Source organism: Gossypium hirsutum, chromosome D05, assembly GCF_007990345.1.
Source record: "Gossypium hirsutum isolate 1008001.06 chromosome D05, Gossypium_hirsutum_v2.1, whole genome shotgun sequence".
In the NCBI taxonomy this organism is placed as follows: Eukaryota; Viridiplantae; Streptophyta; class Magnoliopsida; order Malvales; family Malvaceae; genus Gossypium; species Gossypium hirsutum.
The window spans coordinates 42095221-42117925 of record NC_053441.1 but is presented as its reverse complement, the minus strand read 5'-3'; the positions used below and the strand labels follow the sequence as shown (position 1 = coordinate 42117925).

The 22705-nt window shown below is 35.0% G+C and overlaps 2 protein-coding genes across 3 annotated transcripts; one reads left to right on the top strand and one right to left on the bottom strand.

Moving 5' to 3' along the window:
- Positions 1–12197: 12197 nt before the first annotated feature.
- Positions 12198–12590, top strand: LOC107902311 (uncharacterized). The gene has a single exon (XM_016828520.1). It carries the CDS (start codon positions 12198–12200, stop codon positions 12588–12590), a length of 393 nt encoding a protein of 130 aa, XP_016684009.1.
- Positions 12591–21031: 8441 nt separating this feature from the next.
- LOC107903741 (uncharacterized) lies at positions 21032–22293 on the bottom strand. Of its 2 annotated transcripts, none has more exons than XM_016829896.2 (2): positions 21928–22293; positions 21032–21360 (listed from the first exon to the last, which is right to left on the bottom strand). In XM_016829896.2, the coding sequence occupies exons 1-2, from the start codon at positions 22249–22251 to the stop codon at positions 21325–21327; spliced, it is 360 nt and encodes a 119-aa protein (XP_016685385.1). In that variant the 5' UTR covers positions 22252–22293; the 3' UTR covers positions 21032–21324. The 2 variants fall into 2 exon arrangements, with proteins under 2 accessions (XP_016685385.1, XP_016685384.1); XM_016829895.2 differs by having other exon boundaries at positions 21032–21388; positions 21928–22289.
- Positions 22294–22705: the final 412 nt, after the last annotated feature.

The following is a 22705-nucleotide window of genomic DNA, read 5'->3' as shown; positions in this document are numbered from 1 at the left end:
TTGGGACCTCCTAAACACACCCAGAACACATAACCACTAAAGCAAATAGATATTTTGTGTCACACATGCCCTATATTTTGCTTGTTTGACCTAATAATCATAACTTGGCTCTGTGTTTGACTGTCTTTGGCCCAGGTTTAGTGTATGTGGGCCCATTTGAGTTCATTTGAGTTAGTTTAACACTTGTAATGACTTTTAATTGAAACATCTTATTTATTTTATTTTAAAAAAAATGTGTAACAACTCATTTTCAGTGGTTTTCGGACCACAATTCCAATGTGCGAGTTCATAAATTTTATTTATTTAATATTTACAAGGTCATTAGAGTGTCAAATTAAAGTTTGGTCTAGTAATTTTAATGTTCGAATAGTTAATTAAGGAAAAAGAACTAAATTGTACAAGCTACAAAAGTTAATTACTATTAGCTTTTATGGCCTAAATGCGTATAAAAGTATTAATGGATGGATTTAAAAGGCAATTAAGCCATATTTTCTAAATGGGACTATTAATGCTTTCCATTAAATGATTTTTAAGTTAATTTTTATAATTATATATGTTATGATTAAAATCTTTTTCATTTCTTTCTTCACCAACCGAAACCATAAAAAAACTTAAGGAAGACATACCTTTTCTTCAAGCTTGAAATTCGGCCATTGCATATAAGTCCAAATCTAGCCCGTTTTTCATAAATTTTATGGTTGTAGGTCGGTCAATCTAGCTAGCCCAAGGACTATTTTGAAATACTGTTAAAGTTTTAAAAAGTTACTAGTATTGTTCTTGAAGCTTTTTGGATGTTAATTATTTAGTTTGAAGCTGAGTGTTGAAATAAAACTATTTTGTAAAGTGAATTTAGTTAGTTTTGAGTTTAGGGACTAAAATGTTAAGATATTGAAATTAACTTGAATTTCTTATAAACTTCATTACTTGTGGACTGTATAGAGATGATAATGAATTCAACAATAGGGATTTCGACTTAAATACGAAAATAAGCTTGTTTTAATTTTAGGGACTAAATTGAATAAAATGCAAAATTTTAAGGAAATTGTGAAAAGTGTTAATGGGAAGCCATATGCATCAAATTGAATGTTATAATGTAATTGAGATTGATAAATTGAAATAAAATTACAGTATAGATCAAGAACCGATAGATAATCGTGAAAAAAGAGAAAATTTGAAATTAGTCCCTGATACTTCTATCTTTGTTGTTTTGCCTTCGTAAGTTCATACGGTAAAGTATTTTGTAATATTTATATTGAACTGTGTTGTAACAGCTTGAATTTGGGACTAGCCGAAATAGTGGTTTCGGGACCACAAATTCTACGAGAAAAAAATTATTTTCATTATATTTTTATGGTCTATGATTTCACAAAATGATTTTATGAAAATTTCGTTCAAAAATTTTGATGTTTGGGCACTCAATTTAGTCAAAACGACTAAATTGTAAAAAGTACAAAAGTTGAGTTCTATATGTTAGAGGTGTCCAATTGTTATGAAATTTTAAATTGGAGGTCTTTATATAGTAATTAGACCATTGGTTAAGTTGGTGGACAAAAATGGGTATGGTTAGGCATGTTTCCGAAGTTTTTCATTAAGGGCATTTTGCTCATTTAGTTATTAAAATGAATTAAAAACAAAATTAGAAGCCAATTTTTGTCCATCTTTAACCCCTAGGCGGAAAATTACATGGAGAAACCATGGCTAGGGTTTTTCAAGCTTCCAACCTCGATTGTAAGTCCGTTCTATCCCCGTTTTAATGATTTTTACGTTTTTGAAATCATCGTAACAAGATTTACCTATTTTTACCATTGTTTTGAACTAGGGTTTGTGTTTAAAAATTTACCCATGAATGATATGCATGTATTTTTGATGTTTTATGGAAGAATATGAATGTTTGGAGTGTGATAAATGATTTGTACTAAGTAATTTTCGATGAAAATGCCTAAAATGATTAATTTATAAAAGTTATAAAATATGTCACAAGTGTGTGAATAAGTGAGTATTGTGGACTGCTATGGTTATGAAAATGGTTCAGCTAGGCCTAAAATGCAAGGAAATTGAATAAAAATTATTTTACGAGCCTAGGGGCAAAATTATAATTTTGTGAAACTTTAGGGGCAAAATCGTAATTTTTCCAAAGTATGATTTTTGGACTAGAATGAATAGTGTGAAGGTTATATAAGTTAAATGTATTGTTATAAATCAAGAAAGACGAGAAATTGAAATTGATCGATAAAAAGAAAAGTGAGAAAAAGTGAAAAATTCCCGAATGAACCTTTAGAATAAAAAGGGATACGAATGAAGTGACAGAAATGATCACATGTGTGGCATGGATTGTGTGTAGGCCACTATGTAAAAGTGAAAATGATGGTCACGTGTGTAGTACTATGTGCAGGCTACTACGTGTACTAGAATGATAGATCGCATGTGTAGTACTATGTATAGGTTACTACGTGTATCGGATGGTAATGGTCACATGTGTAGTACTATGTGTAGGCTACTATGTGAACCGAACATCATTGATTAGTAAGGTGGTTGCTATGTGCTGATTCCTCCAGACGTCATTGATTAATAAGGTGGTTGCTATGTGCTGAATCCACCGAGTATCTGTTATTATTCCGAAGTGTTAATCGGGAAATTGACTAAGTGTAATTTAATAATGAATATAGGTGTGGAATTGAATTGAATATCCCCTTAGAAATGGAAAAGTTAATCTTGAATTGAATTGTGATTGAAAGTGAAAAAGTGAAATTATGAAATAGTACATTTAGCAATAAAACAATTTAGACAGCAACAGTTGTGTGACTTTGAAAAATCACCAAAAATGGTGGAGATTGAATTAGAGGTTGGATAATATATTAAATTGAAGCTCATTGAGTCTATTTTCACATAAATAAATAGAGCAAGCAAAAGAGTTATATATTTTGAGATATTTGAAGTTTAGTTAGACAGAGTCAGAATGAGTTCGGAATCCCCTGTTTTGACTTTGGAAAATTTTCAAAAATTTTAAAAAAATAATTATAGGATAAAACTTATATGTTTATAATTCTCAATGAATTTATTTTCAAGAGAAACAAACAAAAAAATATCCGAATTTTTTACAATGAGATAATTAGTTTTTAGTGAAGAGAGGTCATAACTGTCGAGCAGTGAAATAGGGTAAACTTTAAAGAATAAACTGTACTATTTGGATAAACCAAAAATTATGAAAATTTTATGGTAAGAGGATGTGAATCTAGTTTCGGGGAAAACTTACGGATCTTAATTTGGAGTTCTGTAGCTCTGGGTAAAAATAATTTAGTGACTCTGACTCGAATAGACAGCTTTGAATATACATGTGAGTGAATAGCAAAATTGTAGTTAATGTTGTTTAAGTGTGTTATACACATTAAGGATTTGGAATGGAGAGGAGGAGGAGGAAAATTGGAAGAACATATGAATGATTTGTGTATATTTGGTCATATGCTCGATTATAATCAATAAACGATTAAAAAGAAATGATGTTTGTAATTGTGCATTACTAGTTATAGTTAAAGTTCATGTGAGAAAATAAAGTTTCATAGTATGTGTATGTGGTATACTTGGTATATGATTTGGTATGTAGCAATGTCAGAAATGATTTATGAATTAACTCATGTTGATAAGTTTGATACATAAATAAATGTGGTGCTTATCCATGCTTATAATGCTTAGACTATATGTTTATTTGGCTAGCATGTTTGGTGTGTATGTTTAGGCTTTGGCCAAGTTGTGGCTGGATTACGCCAAATTAAATTTATAAAATTATGCATTGAGATGGTAAATGTCTTGATGAAAATATGCCTCGTACCCTATTTCGACGTCGAATACGGGTAAGGGGTGTTACAATGTGACATCGCCAGATTCGGTCATAATGTTTAGATTGGATTTGGGGTGTTACATGTGTATTTTGGGAGTGTTGTATATAAACTCAATTATTGCAAATTGGTACAAGGTGAGATGAGGACTGAATTGAAAAGTGTTATATTTTTATATGTATTGAGCCCATTGAACATAAGATAGGATACAATTGGTATGCCAATAGGTTATTTTGTGTGCCGTACGTGATTGATATGTGCGGAGATGATGATAGATGAAATGTTTTTATACACTAAATGTACTAGAATCCAACATTTGTTGTGGATTACCGAGTTATATTTACAGTGATCCTGGGGTGTTTCTAGGGGAGGATGTGAAGCCTATGGGCTTGGCACTTAGCGATGAGGTGTTTTTTGGGAGGGATGTTAGTCTTCGGGATAGACATTCAATGCCCAGGCGTGTTCTTGGTTGGATTAGCTCGGCTGAGCATTCTAACATGTTTTGGGTGCATAATCGCATATCTATATCTATTCATATTAGTTCCTCGGGCTAAACCATGGTTTTTAAATGATATAATGACTTGTATTAACGTATGGTAATAATGTCTTCATGAATAACTTGAACATGTGCTCATGCTTATAGACATTATATCTTGACTTGGTGTTGAAACAACTCATTTACTTGAAAGATTATATGGCTAGTATGTGATGAACTCACCTCTTGATATGGTTGTGGTGACAAGATTAAGTGTTAGTTAATTACTTTTTTAAATTTAAACTGTGACATGAAGGTATGTTATATTGTTTTTCGACCTATGAAGTTAGTAAGCTTAATTGAAGCTTACTTTGTGCCATTTTCCTGTAGCTATCGTTTTGCAAAACCTGGTGATTGGATCAACTTAAAGGTCACACTATCCAGCCACCTTTTAGAAGACTTTGAAAACATTTTGTTTTGTTTATGTGGCATGTATTAGGATTTGATATGTATATAAATATTTGGTATATGTAAAGTGTGCTTTGGGATTTCATGAAATATGTGGACTTGTTGTTATAATGATATATTTGAATATGGTTGAAATGGCAGTCTTGATTTTGGTATTGAGATTGGTATGTGATGGTGGAATAGTTTGAAGTTTTTTTTGAGAAGCTATGAGCATGGTATATGAAATGGTTGGGTGTCAAATGTATACGTAGTTATTTGGTACTTGGTTAATGGTTGATGGAGTTGTTATAACATCTTGATTGTTGATTTTGAAATGTTTTAGTTGAATAAGTGAGTTGGTACTTATTGTCAAATGATACATTAATAGGTTGGCTTTTTGACATAGTTATGATGCTTGGAAATTGATGTTACATAGCATGTTAGGTGTATGAATTGCATTTTTCTAGTTTGGTAGAAAATGAAGTTGAACTTGGGCATTAAATGTTGGTTGTGATGGTTCCCTAGTGGCATATTGATTAGGCACATAAGATGGTGATTGAAGTTGTGTTTTGGTGTGTTTTGAATTGGTTGGATGAATGGTTAATGACATGCTTGTGGCTTAAGTAGAGAAATGAATGTATGACTTGCATTTTAAGGTTCATTTGGGCACACACAGTTTGACACACAGTCATGTGCCATACATAGGCGTGTGGCATAGCCGTGTGGTTGTGTAATGCCAAAAAAATTTAAGTTTCAGATGTGTCGAATTCTGTGATTAGTTAGTACTTGCTTTAATGTTTATGTGCCTTGTTTAGGTGATTGGGGTCTTGGTTTCAAGGCTCAGTGTGAACAAAGAGGGTTTTATTTTTGCAATTTTCTTTCTAGGACGCATAGGGTGGAGCTTGATTGGAAATCAAATACTAGGTAGTTAGCAAGTTGTGGGATTAGATTGATAATGGATTTTATTTTTTCCTTATTCTTTTGTTATTTTATTTTATTTTAATTTTGATTTTTAATCTTTTACGAAAAAATTTATTACTTTTATTTCACTTAAAAAAACTTCCTACGTTTGCCTCAACTTTGTTTTTCACGTTTTTTTCTTTTTCTTTCTTTCTCTAGTTTCTTTTCCTTTTTTCAATTTTTCTATTTGGCTTCCTATTTTCTTGTTTTAATTCTTTTGTTACTTCCTGATCGTATAGGTTCTGTTGGTGGGTTTTGATTCTTAGCAGTAAGGTTTTATCGTTTCCTACTCTATTTTCTTGTGGGTTTGTTTGTTGGGTTTTTGGGGGATGCAAAATTTCATCAGTATGGTATGAAATTTGTATAATTTTATATTATCTAATTAATCAACTATGCTTTAAGAGAGGTTCAACATGTGTTTGGTGTTCCTCCAGTGACTTAGGATTTGCGTAGTAGTTGTTCATTCAATGGTAAGTGTGTGGATATGTTTTTCAACGGTTGTTCAAGTTTGAATGTGGTTGATTATTAGTTAGATCTCACGAATCAGTATTGAAATTGGTTGTGTTAATTGTCGATTTAGGTGTGGAATTGCTTGTGTTTGGGATTGTCTTCGAAAAATACCAGGTGTGTAACGAAAGTTAGAAAAAACATCGAACGAAGAGAGTGAAAAAATTATACAGTCGACGCTACACGATAGTGTGCCAGGCCATATACGACACATGATCGTATGACAGACTGTGTGATGGACCGTGTGTGACACACGGTCTAAGCTATTTGGGCCGTATGGACATTTTACGACATTCTATTAAACTGGGGTTCTAAGTAATAAAATTTACGACATTTTTCAAAGATTTCAAAAACTGGATTTACAATAATTTTACGTAACATTTTCAAATTTAGCCATAATGTCTAGACCGAGTTTGAGTTTTTACATTTAATGGTATCAGAGCTAGGTTATAAAACTTGAGTTGTAAAATTTTGGGTTCAAAATTTTGTGGAATTTGTTTTTCGAAGAAAAGCTATTTTTGTTTTAATCTGAAAAATAAGTATATGAATACCAAGTCTCCGGCGCTGATCTTGTAAGTACTTCTGACTTAGTTAAACTCTTAGTTTGAAAACTCTGAAACGATTAGAACTTTTCTGGACTAGTTAGACTGTAGTAAAACTCTTTAAGTTCTTTTGATAAACTTCTGAGCATAAAGTATATATTAATAAATACTATAACTGATACATAAAAGTCTGTAACATAGATAAATTAAATATGAGTGCATGTGGAACTTGTGAAAGAGGTACCCATGGGCGTGGTGACCGCCGAAGGGGGCTCGAGTTGAATCGTCCTCGATGGACAGTATGCCTAATTTGGATACAAGTGAGACAACAGGGTATTACTGCTGAGACTGGGTCTCAAAGTCGCTCGGCTGGGGATGACGCATTGTTCCAAGTCATGCTGAGGGTTTTAGAGAGGGTTACTAGGCCCCGTTTTAGTTTTGGGAGCTGTGGGTCGGTAATTGAACGACTCCAGTCCAACGGTGCTGAATTATTTAGGGGTGTTATTGGAGTCGCCCCGACTGAGGCTGAATATTGGTTGGAGGCCATAGAGAGGATTATGAACGACATCGACTGCACCCATGAGCAAAAAATGAAGGGTGTAGTATCTCTACTTTGCAACGAGGTATATCAATGGTGGTTGACGGTTGATGAGGGTACTCAGCCGGATCAGATTACTTTGGGATCATTTTAAGAGTGTCTTCCAGAGTAAATATGTGGGGGCAAGTTATGTGGATGCTTGTAGACGTGAGTTTATGAGTCTGACTCAAGGAGATAGGATTGTGCTCGAGTATGAGGCTGAATTCTTGAGATTGAACAGATATACTCGTGGGATGGTATAGAATGACTATGATAAGTGTATTCACTTCGAGGAAGGGTTGAGGGATATTCTTTGGGTAAGGATAGCTCTATAGAGGGGGCATTTATTTAGTTTATTGGTGGATAATACGAGAATTGCTGAGGAGGTTAACCGCATTAAGCGCAAAAATAGGGACCATGAAAGAGGTAAGAATAAGAGGATTCAGATCCCTCTAGTTTTGTTTCGAGGCCTAAGACACGGGCCAGATCTAATGGGCCTCTAAGAGTTGAGGTTCTTGTTGCTCTTACTATGGTTCAGCCTTGTAGAGATTGTGGTAGACGTCATCTGGGCAAATTTTGGAGGAGGTTGGGAGCTTGTTTACGATGAGGTTCGATGGAGCACCGCATCAAGAATTGTTCGTAGCATTCTGATCAGGTGCAAACTCTAGTTTCGGATTTCGTTTAGCCCAGAGAGTAATACAGTAGCCACCTAGGGGTCGTGGTCTAGCTAGGGGTGGTAATTGTATGGGTAGAGGCCAAAGAGTATCGAGCAGATGTGGTAATCAGACTGAGGCTAGGCAGCCTACACTAGTTTATATGGCCAGGCGTCGTGAGGATAGAGACACTACAGATGTTATCGCCGATACATTTTTTATTTATATTGCTTCATATTTTGCTTTGATAGATATAAGATCAACACACTCCTATATAGTTAGTTCTGCTTCTGTGAATCTGGGTATGTCTGTAGAGCACTTCTAGAGAGTACCGCTGGAGATACAAGGGGTTGTGTTTCCGACTAATATAATGGAACTGCCATTTAGAGAATTCGATTTAATTCTGGGAATGGACTGGCTCATGGAACTTCGAGTCAGCTTAGATGGTGCTACGAAAAGAGTGTTTCTGAGATTTGAGGATGGTGTGGAAGTTTTTATAATCGGCGAGCATCAGAATTACTTATCCAATGTAATCTCCGCTTTTATGGTTGAAAAGTTGGTTCGTAAAGGATGTGAGGCATTTTTGGCCTATGTGTGTGTATAAGCTTCTGTGAATTTGTCTGTTAGGGACATTTGAAATGTTAAGGAGTTTCCAAATGTCTTTCCCGAGGAGTTGTCGGGTTTGCCTCTGGATCGAAAGGTCGAGTTCGGTATTGAGATTCTACCAAGTGCAGCTTCAGTGTCCATTGCTCCTTACCACATAGCATCGAAGGACTTATGGAACTAAAGGCTCAGCTTTAGGAACTCCTTAATCAGAGGTTCATTTGGCCTTGTATGTCTCTGTGGGGGCACTGGTTCTATTCTTAAAGAAGAAAGATGAAACAATTAGGATGTGTGTAGATTATCTTCAATTGAATCAATTAACAGTAAAGCACTTTCAAGGATCGATGACTTGTTCGATCAATTTTGTTGGGCCTCTGTGTTCTCCAAGATAAATCTCCATTCTAGATATCATCAGCTTAAGGTTAATGAGGGAATATCGCCCAAGATAAATACGACTAAGGCAAATGCACCTATCGAACAATAGTATAGTTATGATGAATAGGGAATATCGTATTCACGAGGACTAAAAGTACTAGTAATTGCCGGTTTTCTATTATTTAGCCAAAAAATTGGAGTGATTATTTTTAATCTAAAATTTCTAAACTAATATAACTAAGAACGCAACAGAGAATGAAATAGGAAAATAATCGAAGATAACTAAGGAAATAGACAATACCCAGGAAAGAATCCACTTAGACTTCAACTATTATTATGAATCTGAATTAAATGATTTAGTCACTTGTGTCTTGATCTGTAGAAATCCCTAAATTATGTTAATATCTCTTTCGAGAGTAAGAACAACTGGCTCTAGGTTGATTAATTGAAATCTCTTGCTAATTAAAAGCCCTATCGTCGCATTAATTCAATCTATGGATTTCGCTATTAGATTTGACTCTAATTTGGTAGATTTATGTCGTCCTATTTTAAAGATTGCATGCAACTCCTCTAAATTATGCTAGATTTACTCTTAAACAGAGACTTTTCCTCCACTGAAATAAGCACATTAAACATGAATTAATATCCCGAAAATATTAAAACAAGAAATAAGCATACATAATTGAGAACAAGAATCAAATATTTATCATGTAAATCAGAAATCAAATAATAAGATTCATCATAGGTTTCATCCTCTCTAGGTATCTAGGGAATTTAGTTCATAATCATGAATAGAAACATCTCAAAGTTAGGACAACCATAAGATATAAAGAAACTCAATAAAACTTCGGAAGAAATTCAATGGAGATCTTCGATCTTAAGGGAGATTCACTTCCTGAGTTAATTTTGATGGGGTTCTTCAAGTTTTTTCTTCGATCTTCTATTATTTCCCCCTTATGTCTTCTTCTAATGGGTATTTATAGACTTTAGTATGATCAAAAACCTTAAAAATTGGGGTTTTCAGCATATCTGGGAAGTAGGGTGCGAAATTGACACGGGCTGGCATATGAGATTGTAACCAGCCTGTGTGACTCACACGGGCGTGTGCCCAACCTGTGTGGATCCTAAAAATAGCATTTTTGGTCTAATTTTGGCTCGTTTTTCACTCCTTTCGCTCCCAAGTGCTTTCCTAAGTATAGAAACATGAATTTAAAGGATTAGAAGAATCAAATTCACTAGTTTGCATAATTAGTCATCCAAAAACGAGTTAAGAATTGGATTAAAATATGTTACTTTTATAGCTTATCAGGTTTTCCAGTCGTACTTGGATCAATTTGTCGTGGTCTTCATCGACGATATTCTAGTATACTCTAGGACTGAGAATGATTATGATGAGCATCTTAGAGTAGTTCTGCATATACTTCGTGAGAAAAAGCTTTATGCTAAGTTGACCAAGTGCAAATTCTAGTTGAGGGAGGTAACTTTTCTGAGTCATGTGGTTTCTGTTGAGGGGATCCGAGTTGATCCTAAGAAAATTGAGGTTGTGCTTGAGTGGAAACAACCTAGGAATGTTTCTGAGATCCATAACTTCCTTGGGTAGCAAGTTACTATCGGAGGTTTGTCTAGGGGTTTTCACTTATCGCAACTCTTCTTACTACGTTACTGTGTAAGAACAGACCATTTATCTAGATTAATGAGTAGAAATTGAGCTTTGAGAAGCTTAAATTTATTTTGATTCAGATTCCTATTCTGATATAGCATGGATTCAATAAGGAATTTTTAGTTTACAGTGACACATCACATGTTGGATTGGGTTGTGTTTTGATACAAGATGGTAAGATAGTGGCTTATGTGTGACGGCTTAAGTTACAAGAAGACAACTATCTTACACATGATTTAGAGTTGGTTGCGGTTGTCTTTGCCTTAAAAATCTAGAGGCACCATCTGTATGGTGAGAGATGTATCATTTACACTGATCATAAGAGCCCCAAGTATCTCTATGCTCAGAATGAGTTGAACCTTAGGCAGCATAGATGAATTGAGTTGCTTAAGAACTATGATTATATGATTGAGTATCATCCCGGTAAGGCTAATGTTGTAACCTATACTCTGAGTTGTAGAACGATGTTTGATTTAAAGGTGATGTTTGCTTACCTAAGTTTGTTTGATGATGGGAGTCTGTTAGCCGAGTTGCAAGTTAAGCCAACTTGGATTGAGCAAATTCTAGATAAACAGCTGGGGGATGACTCTTTGGCTCTGTGATTCCGTCAGGTTGAGGATGGTAGTAATTCTGATTGTGAGCTAAACAGTTATGGGGTTTTGTGCTTCTGAGGTCGGGTTTGTGTGCCTAATGACTCTGATTTAAGGTAACCTATTTTGTGGGAAATGCATAATAGCCCTTATGCTATGGATCCCGGTGGAAATAAGATGTATTGTGATCTATGTGGGTTATACTGGTGGCCAAGTTTGGAATGAGAGGTAACGGATTTCATCTCTTGTTGTCTAACGTGCCAACAAGTTAAGGCTGAGCACTAACTACCTTCGGATTTGCTTCAACTCGTTAGGATTCCTCTTTGGAAATTGGAACGGGTGACTATAGATTTTGTTAGTGGGTTGTCTTTAACACCCACTAAGAAAGATTTTGTTTAGGTCATCATGGATCGTTTGACCAAGTCTGCCCATTTTATTCCTGTTAGGATAGACTATTTCCTTTAAAAATTGACTATACGTTTTTGAGATCGTGAAACTTCATGGGGTTCCAACTTCATAGGGTTCCAGTCTCGATCATTTTTTATAGAGATCCTCATTTCACTTCTCGATTTTAGAGGAAGCTTCATAAGGCTCTGGGTTCTAGATTGGACTTTAGTACTACGTTCCATCCTCAAACAAATGAACAATCTGAGAGGGTGATTCAGATTCTAGAGGATATGTTGCGGAGTTGTGTGATTGACTTCCAAGGTAGTTAGGAAGAGTTTCTACCATTAGCCGAGTTCACTTATAATAACAGTGTTCAATCTAGTATTCAGATGGCACCTTACGAGGCTCTGTGGTTGTAAGTGTCGTACTTCGTTGTGTTAGACGAAGTTGGGAGAGCGACAGGTTTTGGGTCATGAGTTGGTTTCTGAGACCGAAAATAAGGTTAGATTGATTCAGGGTTGTCTTAAGGCGGCTTCAGATAGATAAAAGTCATATTCAGATCTGAAGAGGCTGGATATCGAGTATTCTATGAGTGATTATGTGTTTCTTAGTATATCTCCATGGAAGAAGGTTCTATCGTTTGCACGTAAGGGCAAGTTGAGCCCTAAGTTCATTGGGCCGTATCGAATTTTGAAACGTGTGGGACCGGTCACCTATCAGCTAGAGCTACCTCTGGAGTTAGATCGTATCCATGATATGTTTCATGTATCTATGTTGAGGCGGTATCAATCTGACCCATCTCATATCATATATGTTGAGGCGGTTGAGGTTAGACCAGATTTTTCTTTTGAGGAGGAGTCAGTCCAGATTTTGGATCGAGACGTCAAGGTCTTAAGGAGGAAGTCTATTCCATTAGTTAAGGTTCAGTGGCAGAATTATGGCACTGAGGAAGCCCCGTGGGAACTTGAGGACTCGACTTGAAAATAGTATCCGCATTTGTTTGAATCAGGTAAATTTGAAGGTCGAAATTTCTTTTAAGGGGAGAGAGTTGTAGCGCCCCAAAAAATTAAGTTTCAGATGTGTTGAATTTTTTCATTAGTTAGTACCTGCCTTAATGGTTGGTGCCTTGTCCAAGTGCATAGATATGTTTTTGAAGGGTTGTTCAAGTTCAATTGTGGTCAATTATTAGTTAGATCTTGCGAATCAATACTGAAATTGGTTGTGTTAATTGTGAATTTAGTGTTGGGATTGCCCGTGTTTGGGATTGTCTTCGTAAAATACCAGGTGTGTAACAAAAAATACGAAAAACAACAAATTGGGAAAGCCAAAAATCTGCCTAGTTAATCTGTTTCACTGTATTCGATATTTATGGTTGTTTAAATAATTGTTCGACTCACACTGAGCTTTTCATAAGCTCACCCCCAATAGTGTTTAACTTTTCAGGTAAACCTCGAAATTAGGACCAGACTCGACATTCGGAGAATCACCTTGGACTATTCTTAGTAAGTGTTATTAAGTCTTTATTGGTTTTGGCTTGTAATTTTTAATTTTTTTGGTCTCTGGCTTGGTAACTTTTCTTTTGGGGATTTTTGCATGCATGGATTACTCAAGCATAATAACCGGATAATGCATGATATCTGACTTAAGTAAAATTTGATATTCTTCCCTAGTTTTCGCTGTATTGCAAAAGAACCGTTTTTGAAAAAACAAATCGATAAGGAAACTAAGTTTCCAAAATGACTTGAAAAATGGTTTTTCCGTTGCATTAGTTTAACATCGAGTTTTTTTTAAAGAAGAGCGACAAGCAAAATTTTTTTCTAAAACAAAACTATCAACAATAAAATGAATCCTAAGTATACACGACCTAGTGAATGAATGGTTTTATGCTAACTAAAAGTACAACTATGATTTTCTCTAAAATGAGTTTATTTAAGGTCTTCAAAAGTTACGTAAGTTAGCTTAGTCATTTTGGTGGCTAATGTAGCCTTCTCACTCTAGCCATAACATTTAGGTCGGGTTTGGAAGGTTACACACACATTGGGCAACGATTGTTGTGCTCAATACCTCTCATTTTCCTTTCCACTTGAGTAACAGACATTGCTTAAGAACCAACCAAATAAAAAATTGTACCCTCTAAGGTCCCTGGTATTTCCATGCCAATTTCCACACTTTATCCTTTGAACAACACGAGTCCTCTTTAAGCATCCTATAAGCACTCTTGATAGAGAAGGAGCTTAAAGAGGCACCTACCCAAGCAACCACGTCATAACCTGTATAAGAGTGAGGGGGAGGAATGCTTACAATGTGCTCAATAATCTCTTCAGGTAGCCAAATTCGAAAGAGGTCTAGGTTCCATGATCCTTCCTCTGTGACCATTTCCTTGAGAAAGTAGTCAACATCAATATTATTTCACTTTGGAATGCGATTAGTAAATGAACCAATGTTGGGAATCTAATTGTCCTTCCAACATCTTATGCTAGATCCATCTCCCACTGACTAGAGTATGTTCTCACGAAGAAGGGGACAAATCTTAGAAAGAGCTCTCCACAGAAAATACCATTTACCTTGGTTGATATTATCAGGAATGCCTTCCTCCAATTGGTATTTTGAGCTAAGTGCATGAACCCATAATGCCTCAGTGTTAGACAAGACACTGTACCCTAACTTTAGCGTGAAATATGTATTTTGATCCTTCAATTGTCTTAGTCCCAGTCCACCACAGGCCTTAGGTTGACAAATTAGTTGCCAATTGACAAGGGCTAACTTCTTGTTTCCTCTAGAACTCCCCTAAATAAATTGTCTGGTTATTGGTTTTATCTCCTCACAAACTCCTTGAGGGATCCTCATAGACTGCATAAAATAATTAGGAATTGTGAGAAGAACTGGTTGTATTAACGTAAATTTGCCATATAGAGAAAGTTGTCTCTCATCCCATCGCTAAAGTCTAGCCTTGACTTTATCCACCACAAACCTCAGGAGACTGTTAGTGATCCTTTGATGAAAAAGTGGAACGCACAAATATGTATCTATATTGTGGACCTTGCGGAACCCAAGAACCCCACATAATCGGGTCCCAAAGTTTTCGTCAACCCTTTTTGAAAAATAAAAATTCATCTCATAAGCATTAATCTAATGGCCAGAGAAAGCACACAATTTATCAAGAATAGATTTGATAAGTTTGGCCTGTTCCAAATCAGCTTTAACAAAAATCACTAGATCATCTGCAAAAAAAAAACAAATTGGAAAGAGACGGTCCTGTTCTAGACAAGGAAATAAGAGCTCATTGACCAAAGCTAATGGAAGAATGGATGGTATACCCTAGCCATTCTATGCATAGGACAAAGAGATAAGGGGACAAAAGGGAACCACTGTCTTATACCCCTAACCAGATTAAACGTTTGATTTGGAACCCCATTCGATAGTATTTGCAATGACATATTCGTGATTGCAGACATAATAACCTTTCAAAGAAACTCTAGGATACCTACCGGTTTGAGGGACACTATAATAAATTCCCATTACACCCTTTCGTAGGCTTTTTCCAAATCGATTTTGATAGCCAGCCATTTCTTGTTTTTACTTTTACTTCTCATGGAATAGATCACCTCTTTGTGCTAAGATGATATTGTCTATAATACTTCTCCCATCAATGAAACTTGCCTGTTCCGGGCCAATAATCCTAGCAAAGACCACCTTGAAACAATTAGCAATAACCTTCATGTCCAGCTTATAAAGCACTGAGCACAGGCTGGTTGGATGGAATTAAGAGAATATTTTAGGATTTGAGACCTTCGGGATAAGAACAATCAGTGTATTATTAAGTTCCTTATAGATAGCTTGCCCAGTAAAGACCTTCTGAACCTATGCACATATGGCCCCACCGATCCTATCCCACTGACTCTGAAAGAAAAGAGCATAAAAATCATCACTCCATAGAGCTTTCAACAGAGCCATGTCAAAAAGTGCAGTTTTGATATTTTCCTTAAATACCTCTTTATTCAAGAAACTTAACATCGCTACGATCGAGATTAAGGAAGGAGTAAGGACGTAGCTCCATCATTCGATTCGGCTATTCATCATACAATTTCTGGAAGAAATTATCTGCTTTGATTTAAGCTACCATTCATCAAAGATCCAATCACCCTCCTCATTTTTCAAATTAGAAATTTGATTCTGTTTTCTTCTCAGAATTGTGAAAGAATGGAAAAATTTGGTATTCCAGTCTCCAAACTATAACTCCTCATTTTTCAAACAAGATTTTTGTTTCGACAATAACTCCTCATGATAAAGAACACTTTTTAATTCTTCACTCACTTGCAACTTTAACTGATGAGAAGTGATAAAGTCCATTCTTTCCAAGTCCCTTTGAAATTTAGACGGTTTCTATAACAAATGCCTTTAAAGAGAGCCTATATAACCATAGATAGATTTATTTGAGTCTCTAATATTTAAGGTCAATTTTTGAAGAGTCTTTGCCATATTACCATTGAAGCGCCATCCTCTTGAGCACTAGCTCTCACATGTACATGTATAGGAGGCATATCTAGTAATCTACAATACACAAACACATAAACAAATAACAATAGTGTGAGTTGCGGGGAAATGATCCAAGTCTCATTCCTAGAAGAAACTATAGAATTAAAGGTAATGTGTTCTCATTCCTACCCCACATGCATCACAATCAAGAGACATTTCATGCAATTCAAACATTCAACATAGTTTAATCACTTCGGTTTCCAAGATTCATGGGTTGCGAAACCTCAATCAACAAATCAACAACAATCACCTAGGTTCGAGAGTTATTCTAGGCTCTGATACCATCAAATGTAACACCCCATATCTAACCTGGACACAAGGCTGAATATCGAGATGTCACACCACTGTCTCACATTGATTTCATTGAAATTATCAGAGTTGAAATACATGCAGTTTCATTTTACTTTAATTATTCTAGGATTTATGAAAATATCAAGTCATGCAAGCTTAGTTTAGCGTTTAATCATACTAACATATGACAAACAAACATAAAATGTACATATATCGAGCATTGGGACCACTTAGTAAATTTTTCCAAAAAATGTTTCGTAGGTATTGATATTGTCTCTATGGTATTGATATTTACTTTAAGTGGTTTCAATACCACCTAGAAAATTGATACCAAACTAGCATTCTGTTTTTTGCCAAATTTCAAAACATCATAAAATATTAGTACCTTTTGTAAGGTATCGATAATTACACCACGAGTATTGATACTCGGGCCAAAGTATCGATACCAGATTGATATTTTGACTCCTTACACATTTGAAAACACAGAGGTATCATTCTAAAATCCTTAATATCGCTACCTCTGCTTCAAGTTACAAAAATTCAGCATGTAAGAGCATTTAAATCATTCAAACTTAGTCCCTAAACATCATGCTTCATTCACCTAGTCATATACACATCAAAATGTTTACACAATAAACCAAACACCATGTCCAAGCTCACAAGCTTCCCAAACATACACAATATACAAATAATCCTTAATACATCTTAATAAACCAATATAAATGTCTACCATGTTGCCCTTTTTCCCTAGAACTAGAATAAACAAAACACCTGCTATAAAGAGTAAAGAATGGCTTGGATCAATTCCTCGACGGCCATACCTCTCACACTAGGAACGCAAGTACTCTGGAAAGGATAAAAATAGAGTGGGTGAGCTTAACAAGCTCAGTGAATGCCCAAAACAACCACTATGCAAACAAGTCATCACGGATCAGCCAAACAACACACAACTTATTCGTAAAACATCATTAACTAAGTGGCATGATTCACATATTTAGTCATATTCCATGCATTCTTTTACACCTTATTTATATGAACGTTTAGGCATACATATATCAATTTTTTGACACACATCAATCACATATAAGCACATATAGTTACATTTAGTCATATTAGTCACAATGTATGATATTTTGTCTCTTGAGTTTATGAAACATAAAGTGGACTCTATCACCACGCATCGGATACATGGATCTCCAACACACCACACATAGACTCGTAGAGTCAAACATATCCTATAAGCGAAGCATATAGCTAATGATCTCCAACACACCACATATACATATCCCAGTGAATGGACCTTGGCTCACATTCCCTTATCTCCCCAAAACTATCCCTTGGCATCAGGGCCCCATATATCACAATCACAAATAAGTGAGTACTCATAATCCTATGGCATGCCAACTATATCCAACGATTTCATTAAGACACAAGGCCAAAATATCCATAATGTCATCAAATATTACTTACCCATTATCCGCTCGTATTCATCGCATAATCATATCATTAGCACATTATACACACCGCCACATGGCATGAATAACATACCCTCATATTTACTGTCACAATAGTCATCCCAACATGTTCATATTTCATCACATCATAATCCTCTTTATCACCATTCATAAACATATTTATCTCATATTTAGCATAGGTAAAAGAACACTTACACTCGAAATTTAGAGAAGGGGTTTAGGCTACCTCTAAATTCCCAAATACACAATGAATCGCTTACAAGTAGCTATTCCAAAACACTTACCGAAATATTCGCTTTTGCTAAAAAACCAAAAGCTTAGACAAGCTTCCCTTTTACCGTTATCTCTACTCGTTGAAGATCCTATTAAATCCGACACTTCAACAAGACAAAACACACATATTCAGTCAATAAACCACCTTAAACAACCACAAACACAAGCTTAAGCTACATTCTTCTCTAGCTAACACCTTTAGCACAACAAACTTAAAATTCGAATAACTCAGTCTACGCTTAATCTTTTTGCATGAAATGAATTCCATTCATCTACATATTTATCTATGACTAATTCCCAACCTTTAAACTTCACAAAACTATGCGTTTTAAGGTATCAAAATTTTTGACAAGTTTTGGCCATTACAACAAAAATTCATTAAAACCCGAGAAATCCTTGACGAAACTTCAAAGTTACTTTAGAAATCTTCTAATTAGGTTAAAACTAATTTAAAAATAGTCTAAAGCCAAATTTTTATCCACAAACTCGAAATTCACCATTAAAGACCCAATTTTCAACTTTTACCTAAAACATGATTTTAATAGCTAAAAGTTCAGTTTAAGGAACTAGATAACATTTAAAACTAATATGAAAATGATGTATTACCCTTGACAGAAGGAAAATGGAGTTTTTGACACAAATTCGAGAAATCCACACTCAAGAAATATGATGAAATTGGTCAGAATTTTAGGTGTTTTCTTGGAATATTTTGAAGATAAATGGCTTGGGAATTGATAGACATCAAAAGGGAGAAGATTTAGAAACCAAAATTAATGAAGAGAGCTTGAGAGAGCAAAAATGACACAAGCAAGAATAGAGCAAAACTTTTCACGTGAAACAAGCTGGGAATGGGGGTTTTAGGTTGATTTTGAAAAATTGGTTTAATTGCTTCATAAAGACTCATAGCTTTGACCTTTTACAAATCAGACCCTGTTCTAAAATTAAAGACATTTAATACTCAATTCTAGAAATTTACTTAACTTTATGAAAACTATTGTCGAAAACATTATCGAGTACCAACCTTACGAAATTCTAAGCTCATATAGGCCAAAATTCCTAAAATACCCCTAAAACTTCGAGGCCCTATTCTGGGTGTGACCGAGAGGAATTAAAATTAAGGTTAACATTTCAATTGATTCTAAATTATTAAGGGTAGAAGTAAAGTCCTGCGCATACCTCTTCCCTAAGTTTTTATAGACTAGCCCAACTTCATCATGGCCCACTCTCTCATTGACACCAACCTTCACCCCCATCGACATAACAGGCCCCACCTAGGCCTCAATCACCATCTCAACGCTTCAGCTTGCCCCAAGCATTTTCTCTAAATATTTGTTAGATTTTCTTGTAACCCTTGTGCCTGTGACAACTGCTGCTAAAGTTTCCTTTTCTTCAATCCCTTTACCCAAAATTAACTCCCCAAATCCACCATTAGCGCCTATTATTTCTCCCAAACCATTTAGGGCTGAGAATCTTGAGCATGTGGATGTTGTTCCAATCATCTTATCCTTGGAACCCGATGAATCACTTCTTCCATGCCGTAATTTTCGCTCTACCATCATCCATGGCCATTACACTTTTTTGACCTCCCCCACTACTCTGATTTTGGCCTCTCTTGGTTCAACAGCAGCTGCCTCTTTTCCTTTTTCACAGATCGGGTCAATGGGATGCAAAGGGCATAGCTCTTTCACATTCCTGTACTTGTCGCAAGAGAAGCATATCATCGGGAGGGATTCACATTTCACGTGTTGAATCTTTCCATTCACCAGCACCTAAGAAACAAGCAGCTTATTGAGGTTGATGAATACCGCAATTCTGGCAAAGCGACCTTGAGCTCTATTATCAGATTTGAAATCAAACTTTGCTACTTTGCATATCATGCCCCCAATTGCCTCAAGGATCCCCTTCTTGTACATGAATCCTGGAAGTCCCAGTAGCCGGATCCAAGCCATAACCACGCTTGGGTATGATTGTAGCGAGGAGAAATCTTTGGTCCATGGTTGGACCGGAAGATACGTACCATATATAATCCATGGCCCCTACATGAAGACTTTCTCATAGCCATCAAAACACTGAAAACTTAGCCAAGTAGTAGCCATTTTCAATATCCATGAGTTGAAATGGTTTTGACAGCTTCCAAAGGCTACTAATCCTATTGTGAAAAGCATTATATCCAACACTTTGACCCAAGATTTTTAGAACTACCGTCTTCTCCATTTCCTTGTAAAGGATCTACTTGATTCTATAAAAAAAATCTATTTTCGGAATCCCATTAACAGTAGATCTTATCACATCTCCCTCTAAAAAAGACTAGATCACCATCATTATTGCCGCCAATAACCATATGGTCCTTGACAGAATCAACTGATCCAACCCCTAAGAGTTTCTCCTTCCAAGATGTCACTGGAGATGATTCAAGATCCATACCCATATCGACCTCCGTCTCATCCTAGCCTTCCTTAAACCTTACTTTTTTAGTGTTCTGATCCTTGGAAAAATGAGATTCACCACCACCATCATCGCTAAGAGTGTTTGTCATTTTTGCTACAATTAAACTAAATTCTTTTTATTTCTTTTAATATTTTTTTATTATTTTAATTTTAAATTATGTCACATAAAATTTAATGTATCATTTAACGGTTAAATTAGAGATTTTAAAAATCAATTAAAATAAAAGTTATAATTTAAAAATGTTTAGTGCAATTGAGTTAATATTTTTAAATTATTTAATAATAATTGTGCTTTTCTCTTATTGCTGCAATAAATGTTACAAGTACTGTTTGTTTTTTTCGGTTAGCTTCCGTTGTTAATGATTTTTAACATGATTGAGGGTAACAAAAACTAAGTTTCTCACAAACGATATCATTTATTCAAACTACAAACTGTCAAACTGATGACACATTAGACGATAGTAGTAGCAATCTTTATTAATGGATGTCACTTTATTTTAATACTAGTGCAAATTAACAACACAATATAAATTCCACGCTAGTGTTGACAAATGACAGCCCCATCACAACACAATCTAAATTATTGTTTTATCAGTTTTGCCTTCATAGTTGTCTTAACACCCGGCTCGATAAAAGCCTCAGCTTTTATTCCCGATAGGTCGCAGCAACTTTTGGGTCCACAATTCTCCGACTTCAAATTGCATTTGATTTGATCCCAATCAACGTCATCTGAAAGAGGAAGGATATTTGTATAGACCTGTAATTGATTTCATACGTAATTAATCCATATATTTATTGTTTCAATAATTATATATATATGATATAATAATAAATTTAACTTTAAAGTTTACATTTTTTATAAGTTGGCTTATTTTTTAGTTAAATTTGATCCTTAACATTTTATAAGAGTCAAATAATTTTTTTATAATAGAAATGTTGACTAAAATATTAATTTTTAATATTTTGTTGGAGTGGCAACATGCATAACAATCTATGTACACATCATATTAACATAACACTATTTGTCTTATATGTACTATTCAAAAATAAAAGAAAACAAAATTATAAATTATAAAAGTTCAAAAAAAAAAAGCATGGAGTACACATGGATTGTCATGCAAGTTACCGTATTTAAAAATTTAATATTTTAATTAGTATTCTCATTAAAAAAACATAATTTCAATTCAAAATATTGGTGGTTTAATTTGACTTTTATAAAAGGTTAAAAGTTAAATTTAACTAAAAAAATTAAATTGACAAAAAAATTATAACATTATGGAAATAGATCAGCAGCACCTTGTTGTCATTGCATGGTCCATTTTTCCAAGCAATAATCCACTTTAGCTCAGGCTCTAGATTATTTTCTTTAATAACAAAGGAAAAACCACAACTGGAACCTATATTATCACCATAGTGAAAGAACGCATAGGCAACATCAGCAGCTACAATAAATGGCGGAAATGGCGCCGGAGCAGCGAAAACCAAGCCATGGAAAGAGCACACCTCATCTAGTTCTACTTTGTCTAAACCTTTGCAAAATTTAGGAGCCACCCAAAAGTTGCACAGTGTCCCCCTTTCAAAGACACACGAAACCTCTTCAGAACCCTTTTTTGATGCCATTTCTTTTGCTTCTGCTTTGATATTTGTTTAGTGCTATACATAAACACATACTTATATACTAGTTTTGCATGACAAGACAAGAAGCCGGTTGGTAGAATTAAATTTATCATTCTTTCTTTATAAATGTATTTATATTATTTTTATGTAAGATCCATGCTTATTACTTACATTTCATTTCCTTTGCAAGTTTTATAACAATTAAGCCAAGTGACGGCATTTTTTAAATAATATGACCAATTCATATGGCTATTCTCATGTTGAACTAAAACTTTCAAGTCAATTATCTATATTATATATAAAGGGTGGGATGACATTTATATCCCTCTAACTATCAAGCCTCTGTTTTTTGTTTCCAAGTTTTGAAATATTGACATTACTCATTTCTCATTATATTTAAATTGTGTTATAAAATAATGAAAAGGAATAAGGGATAGAAATATAAAGAGATAAGAAT